Below are 14,064 nucleotides of genomic sequence, written 5' to 3'. Positions count from 1 at the left end.
AACGAGCATGGACACAAAATGAAAACTGCTCATGCTAATGGGGCACGTAAGTAACAGGTGCCTTCCTCCTTCCAGTACCTTCCCCTGACACCAAAGGCAAGAAGAGCAAGAAGAGTGTCTAGCAAGCAAATCAAGGGGGAATGTTTGCAATGGTTCACACACACCATCTCCCTAATCGTAGAAAACTACAAGAGAGATTGTCTGTTCATTGTCTCACACCAGCAGAATGAAGGGTTATACAGTGCAGTGTCATATATGTTCCTTTATGCTACAGAGGAAATAGGGTCAGAAATGTGACTTCATTAAATCCAAAATTGCAACTCGAAAGCAAGCAAAAGAAGTTTATTGTAGCTTTCTTCATGTAAACCAAAGCAGAGCCAGCAACAGCTAGAACTTACAGCTTACACATTCTGATCATAGGTATGAGACTCAAAGGAAAATTGGGTAAAAGCAACCATTTCAGAAACATTTTCCCTAAACTAGACAGCTTCATATGATAAATTTGGGGGTCAAACTAAGAAACTTAAATAGGCTTCTTTGGATTTAGCAGATTGTCTCCTAAAAGTTCTCTTCAAACCTATGTCAAGAACTTTAAATCTACATCAAGATTATAAAACCATACAAGTAAAAAAATACTTTTTTTCTAACAGTACCTGTGCAAACTTAGTGCTTATTTTCATCTTCCTATAATATCCAGGAAGACCTTGGGCAAGGACTTGGTCCTAATGCCAGGCCAGGATTCAGTGCTATGTACTAAAGGAAGCATGTCAGTCTGCCTTTTCTGAGGATTAGCTAGGCAGCAGCTTCACTCTAGAAGCTGACACAATGGAAAAGCAATTTCTTCAGCTCTATGGAAACACAAGAATAATCTCACCCCACAGAGTTTTCTAGAATCCACTTGAAAGAAGTTACTACTCATATATTATAGCTCTAGAGTTCATTCAGGCTTCATCTCCTTCTTGACAGGAGAGGTGACATTGCATGACATACTCTTGCTTTCAGAACTTACAGCTATGAAGAATCATTGCACATACTCCTTTTTATAACTAAATTTAAAATGTAGAACGTAGACTTGGGGCCAGTTCATCACCTTGGCTAAAATTAAAAAAAAAAAAAAATCATGTAACTGACCACTTAACATTATTTTTAAATTTAGACATAACTGATCAGCACTTCATTTGCTTAGGTACAGTTACACTTCTGTCTCCCTCTAAAGGGAAATTCATTAAGATTTGCTAATAAGCCTATAAATGTTAAATAGTCATCTCTGTGCTCTATAAATTGGACCAGGATAATGTGTTTTTGTCTGGTATAAGAAAATAAGTAGCTTTCCTTATTGAGAAGTAGTAGAAGTATCCCAGAGACTATGGAAATCCTGTCAATCCCTAACTTCAAGAGGTAGAGAAGCAGAAACTTCATAATTTCCAATGCCAAACCCACCCATTACAGAAAAAGGACAAAGGGAAGCCTGCTGAATATCAACTAGTGTAATTCTTCAGAAAGAGCCCAGCTGCCTTGGCTGGGCTTTTAAAGGGCTATTAGCTCTCCTTGACAGTGATTGCAACAATTGAAGGTGACATCTTCATATCTTGTATATGGGTGAAACCTTCCAATACTTTTCTTTGTGGAAAGGAAAGAAGATGGAGATGTCTCAGAAAAAGAAACTTCTGTTGATGTTTCTGGATGTGCAGCTGGATCCAGTACACGTAGCATCTAAGGATGGAAAAATTGACACTGAAAATATTTTTATGCAGTTTAATGGGCTTTTTCCTTCTCTAAGAGCTAGGAAGGATTTCTACTCAAAAGCCATTTTTCATCTTTTTCCAAGTTGAAAATGAAACGTGTTTACCCAGAACCTTAATATAAAGATTAACGTGTATCAAGAGTTCTTACCATTTCAGCCATTTTCTCAGCAGGAGTATTGCAAAACTCCACAGATGAAGTCTTCTTTGGACTGTTAGTGCCAACATTTCCTAGAAGATGTGAGCTTACAGCTTTGGATAGCTTACAATTCACAGCTGCTAGCTCTGTTGTAGTGTAAGGCTGGGCACTAGGATAGTATGTCTGTTGTCTCCCCCACTGAAGAGAGACCATGAGTTCCTCCAGCAGCCTGTGAAGAAAAAAAAGAACTGTTAGTGGGGTTTGTATTTTATGCTGTATAATCAGCACTCAGCACACTTCAGAGGAACCATCTCTTCCCAAGGCTTACTGCATAAGCTAAATCTTAAACCAAAGAAAGGGACAAAAACAGTGTTTAGGAACATGGAGACAAATGGGCTATTCTCCAAGGCAAGGCCTCACAACACAGGACATTAATACTGGGAACACTTACTTGGCACCGGGCAGAATAAGCACTGTAAAGTCCATGTAGGTAGAAGAACTCTTTGATATTTTGGAAGGAAACAGGGAAGACTTGAAGTCAAAACAGGAAGTGATTAAAGAGAGAAAGCCTGAGGATGTGAGGGATGTCAGTTCCACAGTTTATTACCCTTAAGACCTCAGACCTCTGGGAATGAAAAAAGTATTCTATTACTTTTGCTCTTTCAGCTGTAAGACTGAAAAGTGACCATACTATACATCAGCATAATTGATTTTTGTTGAATATCACTGGAAGAGGCGAAAGTTATTTGATTCTCCTCTAGCCTAAAATAAATTGACAAAAATGAAGTTTGCACAGAGGTAGTCTGCATTAGAGAAATCATACTTGTGTGTGTCAATCATCTCCTGACGGAACTGATCGCGTTCATTCAACAAGTCCTGGATTGCACTTTGTGCATCCCTGGTTTGGCGCTGAAGAATTGCTCTGGTATTGGTCAGCTCATCAGCCATCACCCTGCAGAGGAAATCTCCAGTCAGTAGGGAAAGTGAACAGTTTGAAAGTCACTTTTTTCTACTACAGACCATCATTTGTCTGCTCAACCTTGAGTATTAAGCTGCTGTTCTCTGTTTCCTCACCCATGCAGAGCCTATATTAATTCAATTAAGAATAATTTCTGTTCAACTACAGTCAACACCAGTGCAAGATTATGTTTTGACTGAGTTTAAATAATCTTAGGTCATTTAATACAGATCTAGTAACAGACATTTCAAAATACCTTGGAAAAGTGTACATGGTTGACAAGGATCCTGCGAAAGAAAAAGCTAAATAAATTTTTCTTTTACTAACAATTCTCACAAGTATGCTGTAATCACACCTGTTCTCCCATCTCTATAAATGGAAGCTGTGGCTACAGACTGCATTCATTTACCTCTCTGCCCTTCTCAGGGGCAATCACCAGATGCCAGATATGGAGACAGCTGTTGTCACATTTTGCTATGCCATGAGGCTTGGCACTGACCCCTTCGGCAGGCATTTCAAATGCCTGTGATATTCCAAATGCAAAAACCAGAATGACATTTAAACAACCAACAGTTAGAAATAGGAGATAAAAATGAACCAGAATGTTACAATATTGAAGAGTGCTACTTGAAGCATGCTGCTGAGACTTACAGCCCTGATCTCAGAATTCCTCATAACATTAAAAAAACCCAAGTTTGCATAGTAGCTCTTGCTCAGCTAGGACTTACAAGTACCATTATACCCCATATGTTACACAAGTTATCATTTACCCCATATGCTGTAACTTCTTAACACCAGCAAATTAAAGGGAGGAGACTGTATTCTATTGCCTTCAAACAGTAAGGTCTTTTGTGATATGCATTAAGCATCACAATTCAGTCAGTTATATCCAAGTATAGTAGAAAATTAAAAATCCTAGAACACTATTTACAGATCTGGTAAGACAACTAAACTTAGCAAGTTTAAAGTCATTGTCAAATAAGATTTTGACTTTCAGACCTGCTTTTATGGTTAAAGAAATAATAGTAGGGTTCTGAGCAGTAACATAACCAGTATTTGATAAAGAAGTCCCCCTACTTTTTCTTCTATAGTAGGTCCCTGACTCACTATAAGCAGAGCTCTTAAACAATCAGCTTCTTCTCAAACTGATGACTGTATCATACTGGGGAGTTGGGGATGAAAATAACTAATAACCTTTAAGAAAAGTCAGCTGTCCTAGAAGAAATTTTTGTACCCAAAACTGCATGCGGCTTTACCAAAATTAAGAGCCTCTCTTGCTTTCCTGACAAGAACTGTATGAGATTTAAGGAGGTTTAAGACTCACTGTATTACCTCTGAAAAGCAGGAGTATTCTGATTTACAAGGAGCTTACTTTCTTTGTACCTTTCCTGTATTCTCAGATTTCATAGTAGTTATCAGTATGGCTATTGTGGATGTCCTCTGCATATGTAAGCACACTGCAATGAGTTTATGGGATGAAAGACTGTGATGAAGGAGCAATCTGTTAGGACAGCTCCATGAGAAGGAATACCTGCTTGCTAAGAATTTGCTTCTCCACACATCACATTGTATAGACATGCGCTCCAGCTGTTCAGAGAGCTGAGCCATATTTCGGCCCAGGACTTCATTTTCTAGGATGAGCTGATTCTTCTCACGAGCCATCCGTTCAAAGTGATACTGCAGATCATCCCCAACAGAAGCAACAAGTAATTTCTTCAACTCCCGATTGACCTGCAATTAGACCAGACTCTCCTGTAACTATCAATAGAGAATAAACACTCCTAAGAATGCAGTGCAACTTATTGCAATTTGCTAACAGTAAATTGTCTTTCCCTTTCCTGAATGGGATGTTTCCAGGCAAGCATAAACATTTGAGCCTAAAGCATGTCCAAAACATTACTGTTTGAATTTTAACAGTTAAAGTGAAAGAATGAAAGCCTGCTGCAGGAAACAAAGTTTCTGTACTATTCAACTAGTAAGGTAACAAAGGATTAGACAAGACATCCACAGGTGCATGAAATAGAAAGTTATAATCAACCCTTCTGTGGCATAACATTTTTCACTTAGTGATTAAGGAGCAAAGTCTTTCCTCATGAAAGATTCATTTCCCTGCAGATATCTAGTGTGTTTCTCCCAACTAAGTCTTTGAGTCTTTCATCTGTTGTCAGAGAAGCAGCACTGGAATACTTTGATGTACTTCTACTCTATCTTAGCTGATAAGTTCAAAAGGGAACCTATTTGTTTCAAGGCTAGAGTGTCATAGCAGTTCTCTTTGGTCACATTCACAAACTGTTTATACAAACCAAAACAGTTCAGCTGTGGGAGAGAAAACACATTTCTTACCTCTGTCTGTATACGCAGCTGATTAGAGAGACCTTCTTTATCCTGCAACAACCGCTTTTCTGAATTCTTTAGCTTTTCAATTGCATTTTTCAGCTCTATTTGTTCTTTCTTGGAATCTGTGGTACCATCTGACTGATGGCATGTGTCTCCTTTGTGTCCCACAGATTTAGCTACCTTAGCATTTTTAGTTGGAACAACATGGGTGATGGCTGTTTTGGGGACTAATATTCTAATAGCTTCAATCTCCACTGATTTATCTGCATGTACTTTCCCGAGCTGCAGAACTCCAGGACTCAGGGAAGAGACTGTCTTTCTGCGGGGGCTGTGGTGGATGTGATGGCTTGCAGTGTTAGCTCCAGTGATTACTTCCACTGATCCAGCTGTTTGCTCTGTTTCCATGCCATCTCCAGGTCCTCGAATGGGTGCCGAGGCATCATCAACTGAAATTCAGAAATTGTGGAGGAAAAGTTTACCACCTTTCACTTGGTTACAGTGTCATTGTAAATCTTCCCCTAATTTCTGTACATCAAAGTTAGAGATTTTAATTATACACTGCATGTGTCAAATAGTTGATTGCAGCAGTGATTATCAAGCACAAGTCAGAAACCATAGAATGGTTTGGACTGGAAGGGACACCCCTGCTGTGGGCAGCAACACCCTCCACTAGACCAGGTTGCTCAGGGCCCCATTCAACCTGCTCTTGAATACTTCAGGGTGGGGGACCCACAGCTTCCCTGGGAACCTGTTCCAGTGTCTCACCATCCTCCCAGTAAGCCCTTACTCAAGTAAATTCTTACTCTGATGTGCATTGCTCATTAACAACAGCAGTACGAGACACAAACACTGATCTGAATTGCATTAATTTTAATTTCCTGCTGCCATACAAGATTAATTGCAGACACAAAAAAGCTTTCCTGGAAAAAAAATATCTTGACAACATTACTCATATGCTGAAAACAAAATCAGGTTTTGGGAGCTGGCAGAATCAGAGCAGTTTCATTTTAAAAGCAAGAAGCAAATGAAAAACAGCTATTACCCAGACAGCTACTGACACCTTAGGTACTTTTAAGTACTAACATCTTTTAGTTGCCCAAGTGAAGGTTTAAGAAAAGCCAGCAACCCAGTTCTGCTCCATTACTGAACTACAGACTCCACCATTCCCAGTCATGCTGCATTCTGCTCCATAGCCCCAATATACACAATATTTACTGAAATTTAATTTTATCTAAGTCCACTAAGTTTTCAGCTGAATGAATTATTATTGTAGTACAGTTTCCTCACAATGGGTGAGAGATACAAGGTTTCTGAGGGCATGGCTACACATATTGCTTTTTTTCTCATAAGGAAGGCAGTAATGTGAACCTGTGTCCTCTATCCAAATATTAATGAATTTCAAAAATGCTGTAGTAACACCATTATATTGCCTTACTTACAAGTTTGCAAAATCAGTACCAACAGGTTCTAAAAACCAGAGGACACAGTCAGAAAAGTGTACAGACAGATCCCATTACCAGTGACAAACTTATTTTTCAATAACGAGCTGGATTAGAAAAACTACATTCAATTGCTGTTTCATTCAGGCAATTCTGGTTTTCACTGCAATAACAAAGTCACAGAACTACTTCCTCTTAGCTACATAAAAAGAGTAAATTTAAATGAAAGGAGCCTGGTATACAGTGTAACTCTGGTGTTTAGAATTCCAGTTCTAATCCAGTCTGCTTAGATGTCATATGAACAACCTACCTTTTTCTAGAGATGTCATTTTCTCTTCAGCAGTCAGCTTTTCCTAACTAGGTAAGTCTGAGGAAGAAATAAGGAGGGGGTAAAAAAAATCTTTAGCAAGGTAACGATGACAGTTAATCTTGGATTATCCCATTTTCTAGTACAACCTCTAAACTCCAGTTCAGTAGCACAGTGAAAAAACCCTAACCAAAATAAAAGGGAGAACCACAAAATGGTAAAAAGTATACCAAAACCCATAGAGTTAGAAGAAGACTGCTTCTGGCCCTTGTGTCTTTTTTTCACCAAGAGCTGCACCTCATCTTGTTCTAGTTTCCATTCCTCTATGCTTTTTTTCTGGTCTCCCTCCTTTTTTCAGTAAGCCCCCATCTTACCCTTTAAAAACCTGTAACACTCCCACAGTACAACCGCATGACCATGCCAGGATAACCAAAAATAATCACAGAACCACAAGAAAAGGAAATCTCACACTTTTCTTCGAGCAGATGAAGAGGTGAGGAGGGAACAATAGCAACTGCACAGTGCACAATTCCCTTAGTCCTGCTTGCTGAAACAACCTTTTTTGATAGGCCCAATTCTCAGTCAAAAAAGGAGTCAGTGCTCTGAGTGAGTGCCCATGGTTAGTTTACTCTAATAACAAAAGCTGACCCCCAGTTTGGCCCAATCCACCATCCTGGCCAATTTCTCCCTTATCCACCAAATGTATGGACAGTACCACCTGCACCCACAGGAGCATCCACTCTCAAGTCACTCATTACTTTTTTTCTACGGTCTAACTACATTAGTTTGAGGTAAGTATACCCTTACCTTGTTTGGCTGGCTTTTTTTCTGTGAGTTCCCCCCATTATTCAAGGGAGATCACCAGGGCCCTTGCTTCCTTTCACTGTATCACTAAGTGAAAAGGTTTAGCTACAGCTTTTTGACTTCCATTGCAGCAGCTCTCTGCTCTAAAAGAAAATGGCTGCAATGAGCACACTGCTACATTCGGGTTTCTGAAGATTTGTTTTGTGTCAGGAAGGGTTATCCTCTGTGATGAACAGAAGAGAAACACCTTTTCCTCCTTGAGCTTTCTCTAACTACAATACAGAGATGTCTCACCATCTGTTGCTTCTACAACCGGAGTTGTGTGTTTGCTTATTTAACAGCATTAGGTGTTAATCACCACTGCTGTTCGTTCCTTTTGGTTGAGGATCTCTACTCGATGAGAACGAGGAGGATGAAAGCGCAGCTCCTCCAGAAGAGACAAGAACAGTCAACTAAAGACTGATTAGGAGCATTTGGGGTCCATCAGACACGACCTGCTCCTTCAGAGTTCACGCTACAGCCCTGGCCAGCTACGTGCGGGGATAGTGTAAGCCTCCCACCATGTCCCCTCCTCCTCCATCTCCCTCACTGGTTGCATCAGTACCCACCGCAGCTCCCAGGACGCCGAGCCTGCAGGATCCAGGGCCTCGCACAGGAGGGCAGCCCGGGCCGCAGCGCTGTGGCGGCAGAGCGCTGTGGCGGCGCCCACAGCTGTCACCGCCGCGGTTTCCGCGTCCGGCGGCGGGCGGGGCGCCGCGCGTGTCGTGGCCGCTCCCGCCCAATCGCGGGCCCAGCCGCGGGGGCGGCGCTTCGGTTGGCGGGGCAGCGGCGGGCTGGGCGTCGCCATCGCGGCCGTCATCGGCATCGTCGCCCTCATCGCCATGGTGAGCGGGGACACGGGGCCGGGGGGCAGCGGCGGCTCCGCGGGGCAGAGCCCTCAGCGAGGGCCCCTCAGGGCCGCGCCCGGCCCCGCCCGGCTCTCGGCTGAGGGGCGCAGCCGGGGCTTGTCTGACGGGGCCGTTCGGGCTCGTTGGCGCTCAGCTGTTGGGAAGCTGCTGCTGCCGCCCCTCAGCCGGGGATCTGCTGGGCCTGGAGCTCGGGAGACCTGGCGGGAAGGCGGTGATGCATTTTGGGGAGAGAATGCGTTTTAGTTGTCACAGGCTTCATTCTTGACTGGATGTGCTGTGTAATAATGCAGGACAGACGACGGGATGTCATTGCAGGGGCAATAATAAAGAAAACCCAGTTTGCATTTTAATATCGGGGAAAGGTTCTTCACCCCGAGAGTGGCTGGGCTCTGGAACAGGCTGCCCAGGGAGGTGGTCTCAGCCCCAAGCCTGGCAGGGCTCAAGGAGTGTCTGGGCGATGCTCTCGGCACAGGTGTGACTCTCGAGGTGCCATGTGCAAGGCCTGGGGTTCCGCTCGACAGTCCTTGAGCTTCCCTTCCATCACAGCGTATTCTGAGGTTATAATGAAACACAACTGAGGCCCCCTTGCCAAAATGGTGTGCAAACCCCAGTGCTGTAGAACTGACTGAAAAATCAACAGCTTTGAGTTCCATTTTGTACTCAAACTCACATACAAGACACATGCAGTAACCATGTGGGTGGGTCCACCCTTAAATACCTGTCTCCAGCACCTCGAATTTTCCCCAGCCCCTCCAGCAGGTTATTTTGCCCCTTGCTTTTGAAACATAAACTCAAGATAAGCATTTGCCACTTAAGTAGAAATGCCACTGTTTGTTTTCAGATATAGGGGTTGTAAGTGTTCTGTTTAATCCAGGTAAAACTGTAATTTTCAGTTCCCATGTTGAATTTATTCATGTTGGCAGAAGTCCTGCTTTCTGAGTTGTACCTTAGGTAAAGCATTTGCTTTGTTCTAGCTGATTGTCACTGAGTTTGACATGTTTCTAAACTCCCTTTATTTCTGAGGTGACACCAACTTCATTAGAGCAGAATCTTACAGCAACCTCTAACAAAATGTTTCATGACATATTTGTTTAATTTCTTTTGAAAAGACTTCAGTGATAGAAACTACATGATATGTTGGCACAATTCCATTTGCATGAGGATTTTTGTAGGTCACTGAGTTTTTCCTATTATATTCTGTGCTGGAAATTATACCAGTGATTATTTGTTCTGCTCTTTGTGGGTTAAAGATATTCCATTTTGTCTTTTATTTGTAGAAGTACTTGAAGTTTTTAACTTTGCCCTTTCCTCATTTCACATTTTTCTTCAGTAAACAAATTTTGTTCTCTTAATATTTTTCTGCTGATATTACAATTTAGCCATTTTCCACTCTGCCTGCAGTTTTCTCTAAATGTGGTGTTTAACCCTGCAGGTTTCTTCCCAGCTGTATTTTGTTCCACTGCTGCTGAACAGAGCAAAATAATTGTTTCTTATGTCTTAGATCTTCATATTGCCAAATTTACCATATTTTTTTTCCTGAACTGTTTTGCACTCTCACTGCAACCTACTGTAACTATCCAATTTCCTGTGGCTTTGTTGTCTAGCCAATTTCTCCCCTTGTATTTGAATTTTTATTGTAATAGTTGGGATTTGTTTCTATAGAATTTTCAGATTATCATTTGCAGTTCTGCTTCTAAGATGCTTGCAATCTTTCCCACACCTTAGCTGTCAGATTCTGGGTGCTTTCTCAGTTTCATTTTCACTGTAGTAAGAAAAATCCAAAATAAAGCAGGTGCATGGCAGATAATTGTGGAACACTGTCCCAGTTGGCAAGGGAAGTATTCTTAATTGCATCTTCATATAATAGATGTAAGTGCTCTTTAGTTTAGGCCATTATACTTTACTCAGCTTGTCAGACTTGCAGGTGACAGACTAAAAGCCTTATCAGTTCCCTGTTTGTAGTAATGGTGGCTTCTCCCTTGATCACTGTGTTAGAAAAGGATTTGTTCTTGACAAATTCACATAGTCTGCTTTTTATTATTGTGTTGTTGTCTTAGATGTTCAATAACCATGTACTTAATAACCTGTTCCATTATCTTCCCGAACACTGCCTCTCTTGCCCTTCTCCAGTGCCCTGGGACCTTTCTTCTCTGGTCTTTCAAGTGTTACAGAGTCCTACTTGTTTCTTTTATACTAAAAAAACCACTAATTTTTCCACTCATGTACCCTTCATCCTGACAGTTTCCTAAAATGCTTTTAGAATAATTTGGCCACTGGAAGATAATGGGAGAATAGATGTTTGGGAATGGGTGCTGGTCAATTACATATGGACTCAGGATCCTGGCTAAGTTATGTCACTGTTGGATACCATGACTTTATGCATCTGACCCATCATAACTCTTCAGAACATCTTTTCTCAGGAGCAAAATCAATAGGAGAGATGCCTTCTGGTGGATTCTAATACTGATCTGAAAGCTGGACTTTAATTAGATTCTGAAAGTAATCAATTTTGGGTGAGAAAGCTTGACCAATCTTTAGTACTATGTTGCTTCCACTTAATCATATAGCTTGAGTAAGTTTCAACATGTAACTCAGAAAAAAACCTGTTACAGGTCATATCTTGGCTTGTAACAAAAAAAGGTAATAATTTTAGTGGTATCAGTTTGGAATGTATTTGTGTAACAGCTTGTACTCCGCTCATGTGGAGTACAGAGCAGGCAGTGCTCTGGAAGTGGTTGTGTGCATTGTAAAACTGGGCAGGCGTATTGCTGTGGTGGCAGAGGCTGAGGTGAAGGGACAAATGTTCTGAAATATCCTGCAGTTATTTGTCTAACAGCACTTTGGCTTTACAGCCTGCTAATCAGTGGAGAGCAGCTTTTCTTGTCATCAAATGGCAGCATTTCAGATCAATTCTGGTGCATTCTGGTGTCTGGTTTGTAATTGTGTGAGACCTGGCTGCTGTGGATAGTGACCAGTAAATTGCCAGAGGGAAACCTGTTTTTTCCCACCCAAGATGTGCTCTCCCTCTTGGCTCTATTATTCTGTAATGGTACCTTTCATGTAATCACATACAGAGATGTATTTGTCCATGATGTTAGCAACATTAGTTTCTTTTGATTCGTGAGTTTGGTGCACTTTGACACTTGAAAGTGTTCCAGATATGGAAGTGCAGCATTTTCCAGAGAACAATGAGCTCTGTTCAGCACAGACACAGAGCCTGATTGCAGTGGAAACTCTGCACATAGGTGCAGTTAGAGGATTTCCTTCCATGCTTTGAAATAATTATTGTTACCCCTGCAGTCTGACAGATGCATTCTACATTACAGAGACTCTTTGAACAGCAGGACAGATATTGTTTCCTTCTTGTGCACTAAGAAATCAAGACCCATAAAAGCCAGATGACTTGTGTAATTGATGCCATCTGCTTTTGATCTTATGGATGTAGAAGTACATGGTTACTGGAATTTAAGTGTCCAACTACCTTAGTTCTTTTTGCAAAGTTAGGGAAAATATATATGAAATTTGTTCTCCTGCCTGCCAAAGCTTGCAGTCTTGTAATTTTGATAAAAATCTTATATATATCAAGGGATGAGCAGTTCAGCTCACTTCAACATAAAATTTGACAACTTGTGTGCTACATGTTTGCTGTAATTATTATTATCATCAGTTCATTAGTAAAACCCACAGCTTGGAGAACATCAACATGGAAATCATCAGTTTAGACAAGACAGGGAAGAAAAATGTGAATTTTTTTCAAGTGCTTTGATTAATCAGTGGAAAATACTTATTTCCTTTTTGGGAAATGGGTCTTAGGAAATGAATCAGGAATTTCTAGAATTTTCCAGTAGTGAGGCCTGGGTTTTCACAGTGTGTTCAAATTTTCAGCTGAAGACTTTAAAAAGGCAGAACAGCTCCTGGGGCTGTATTGGTTTACAGGAGTTTCTCTTGGGCCCCGACAATCTCAATCATACTGGATGAGCTGGTAAAATTGAATAATTCTGATGAAGATCTGTCATTCAGATGATAATATAAACAGACTAAACTCTTTCCTGCTAACAGACTTTCCTGATGGAGTGCATGTTTATGAAATGACTTCTCGTAATTTTCAAATTGCTTACTTCCTGTTGCAAAACAGCTGCCATTAAAAAAATAAAACAATGGCATTTTAAACTCTTCTGGGGAAAGATGCAATATCTCCACAAAAGACACTTTCCTAATGCTTGAGAAATTTTGCTTCTTTGGTCATAAAACAAGACTCAGTTTCACTAGAGTGACAGCTGAAGATTACATTGAATTTTTCTCAGCTGCACGATGGCCTGATCCTGTCAGTTGAAAGTTTGCAAGAGAGAACCAATCACAAAGACAAGTCTCTGTACTTAATGGCCAACTCACATTTGCAGCATTTCATCACAGGGGAAAAAAATTTTGTATGCAGCATGAGGAGAAAATAAGCAAAATGCTATCAGGTAGTCTCTAACTACTTATTGCATGGTGAGCCTTCCTTTGAGCATCAGGAGGATGTAATGGTTTTGTCTTGAACTGGTGATTCCAAACAGAGGAAATTTACTTCTTCAGCAGGTAGGCTGTGTGCAGAATATGTGGCTGATAAAATAACAGATTCTTTGGCACTTTGTCAGAGAAGTGAAAACTGTTTGAAAACCCCCATAAGTTTCCTTTGTTCCAGGGGCTCATTTTGGATTTGATGCTGACATCTTTATGACATCATGTGCTTTATAAAATACTACCCTACAAATACAAAGTTGGCAGGTTTAGAATCCACAGGATAAATTACCTCCTGCTGTAGCCAAGTCTTGGCTTTGGCGTGCAAAGATTACTATCTCTCCAAATGTAATTTTAGATGAATTGATGGCTCTTTTGATGGGGTGGCTCAAACATGACATTGATATAGTCAAAGTTACCTAACATTGTCTGATGATAAGTTTGATACTAATTTCCCTTTGTCACCCAGAGTTGTCCATCCAGATCCTTTGAGTTGTGGGTATCTTAATAACTGACATGTCTGTCCTAATGGTATGTTGGGTTTTTAAAATATATATAGTCAGAAACTCCAGAATTTCAGGAATTACTCAGTGAACCAGTGCCAGGAGTAAAGAAAACTTGTAAACTTTCAGTTAGCAGTAAAAAATAATAGCATTTGATGGCAGAGACAGTAGTTATTTAGAGAGATGTTCCAGGCAGATTTGATGTGGGTAAAATTTACACTTAACTGTCAGAGCTCAGTGTTTTTTGAAGGTACATCTAGATTGTTGTTAAAACAGGAACCCAGCTGGCCTGTGTCAGATCTGGAGCAGCTTGGAAGTACGAGCATTACCTTTGGGCAAAGAGACATCAAGCTATAATTAGAATCACAGAATCATCATTTAGGTTGGAAGAGACCTCCAGCCTGCTCAAAACAGGTCTAACCAGACC

At 40.9% G+C, this 14,064-nt stretch overlaps 2 protein-coding genes across 3 annotated transcripts in view; one reads left to right on the top strand and one right to left on the bottom strand.

Moving 5' to 3' along the window:
- Window positions 1-321: 321 nt before the first annotated feature.
- On the bottom strand, window positions 322-8,518 carry BLZF1 (basic leucine zipper nuclear factor 1). Of its 2 annotated transcripts, XM_056501244.1 has the most exons (8): window positions 8,335-8,404; window positions 8,021-8,150; window positions 6,926-6,982; window positions 5,183-5,622; window positions 4,371-4,570; window positions 2,705-2,833; window positions 1,894-2,110; window positions 322-1,713 (listed from the first exon to the last, which is right to left on the bottom strand). In XM_056501244.1, exons 3-8 carry the CDS (start codon window positions 6,942-6,944, stop codon window positions 1,528-1,530), a joined length of 1,191 nt encoding a protein of 396 aa, XP_056357219.1. In that variant the 5' UTR covers window positions 6,945-6,982; window positions 8,021-8,150; window positions 8,335-8,404; the 3' UTR covers window positions 322-1,527. The 2 variants fall into 2 exon arrangements, with proteins under 2 accessions (XP_056357219.1, XP_056357214.1); XM_056501239.1 differs by lacking the exon at window positions 8,021-8,150 and having other exon boundaries at window positions 8,335-8,518.
- Window positions 8,483-14,064, top strand: part of NME7 (NME/NM23 family member 7) — an 87,032-nt gene continuing 81,450 nt past the window's right edge. The window contains exon 1 of the mRNA XM_056501258.1: window positions 8,483-8,610. Coding sequence (XP_056357233.1) covers window positions 8,608-8,610 — 3 coding nt within the window. The 5' untranslated portion in view covers window positions 8,483-8,607. The remainder of the gene's footprint in view (window positions 8,611-14,064) is intronic.

This window comes from Oenanthe melanoleuca, chromosome 1 (assembly GCF_029582105.1).
Source record: "Oenanthe melanoleuca isolate GR-GAL-2019-014 chromosome 1, OMel1.0, whole genome shotgun sequence".
In the NCBI taxonomy this organism is placed as follows: domain Eukaryota; kingdom Metazoa; phylum Chordata; class Aves; order Passeriformes; family Muscicapidae; genus Oenanthe; species Oenanthe melanoleuca.
The sequence above is the reverse complement of the archived record's forward strand: the minus strand, read 5'-3'. Positions and strand labels throughout refer to the sequence as shown.

Coding starts and splice junctions, on each gene's coding strand:
- BLZF1 (XM_056501239.1), bottom strand. Junction 2,834..4,370: donor AGCAAATTCTTAGCAAGCAG/GTATTCCTTCTC, acceptor TTTCCTCTGCAG/GGTGATGGCTGATGAGCTGA. Junction 2,111..2,704: donor GAGATGATTGACACACACAA/GTATGATTTCTC, acceptor TTTTCTTCACAG/GCTGCTGGAGGAACTCATGG.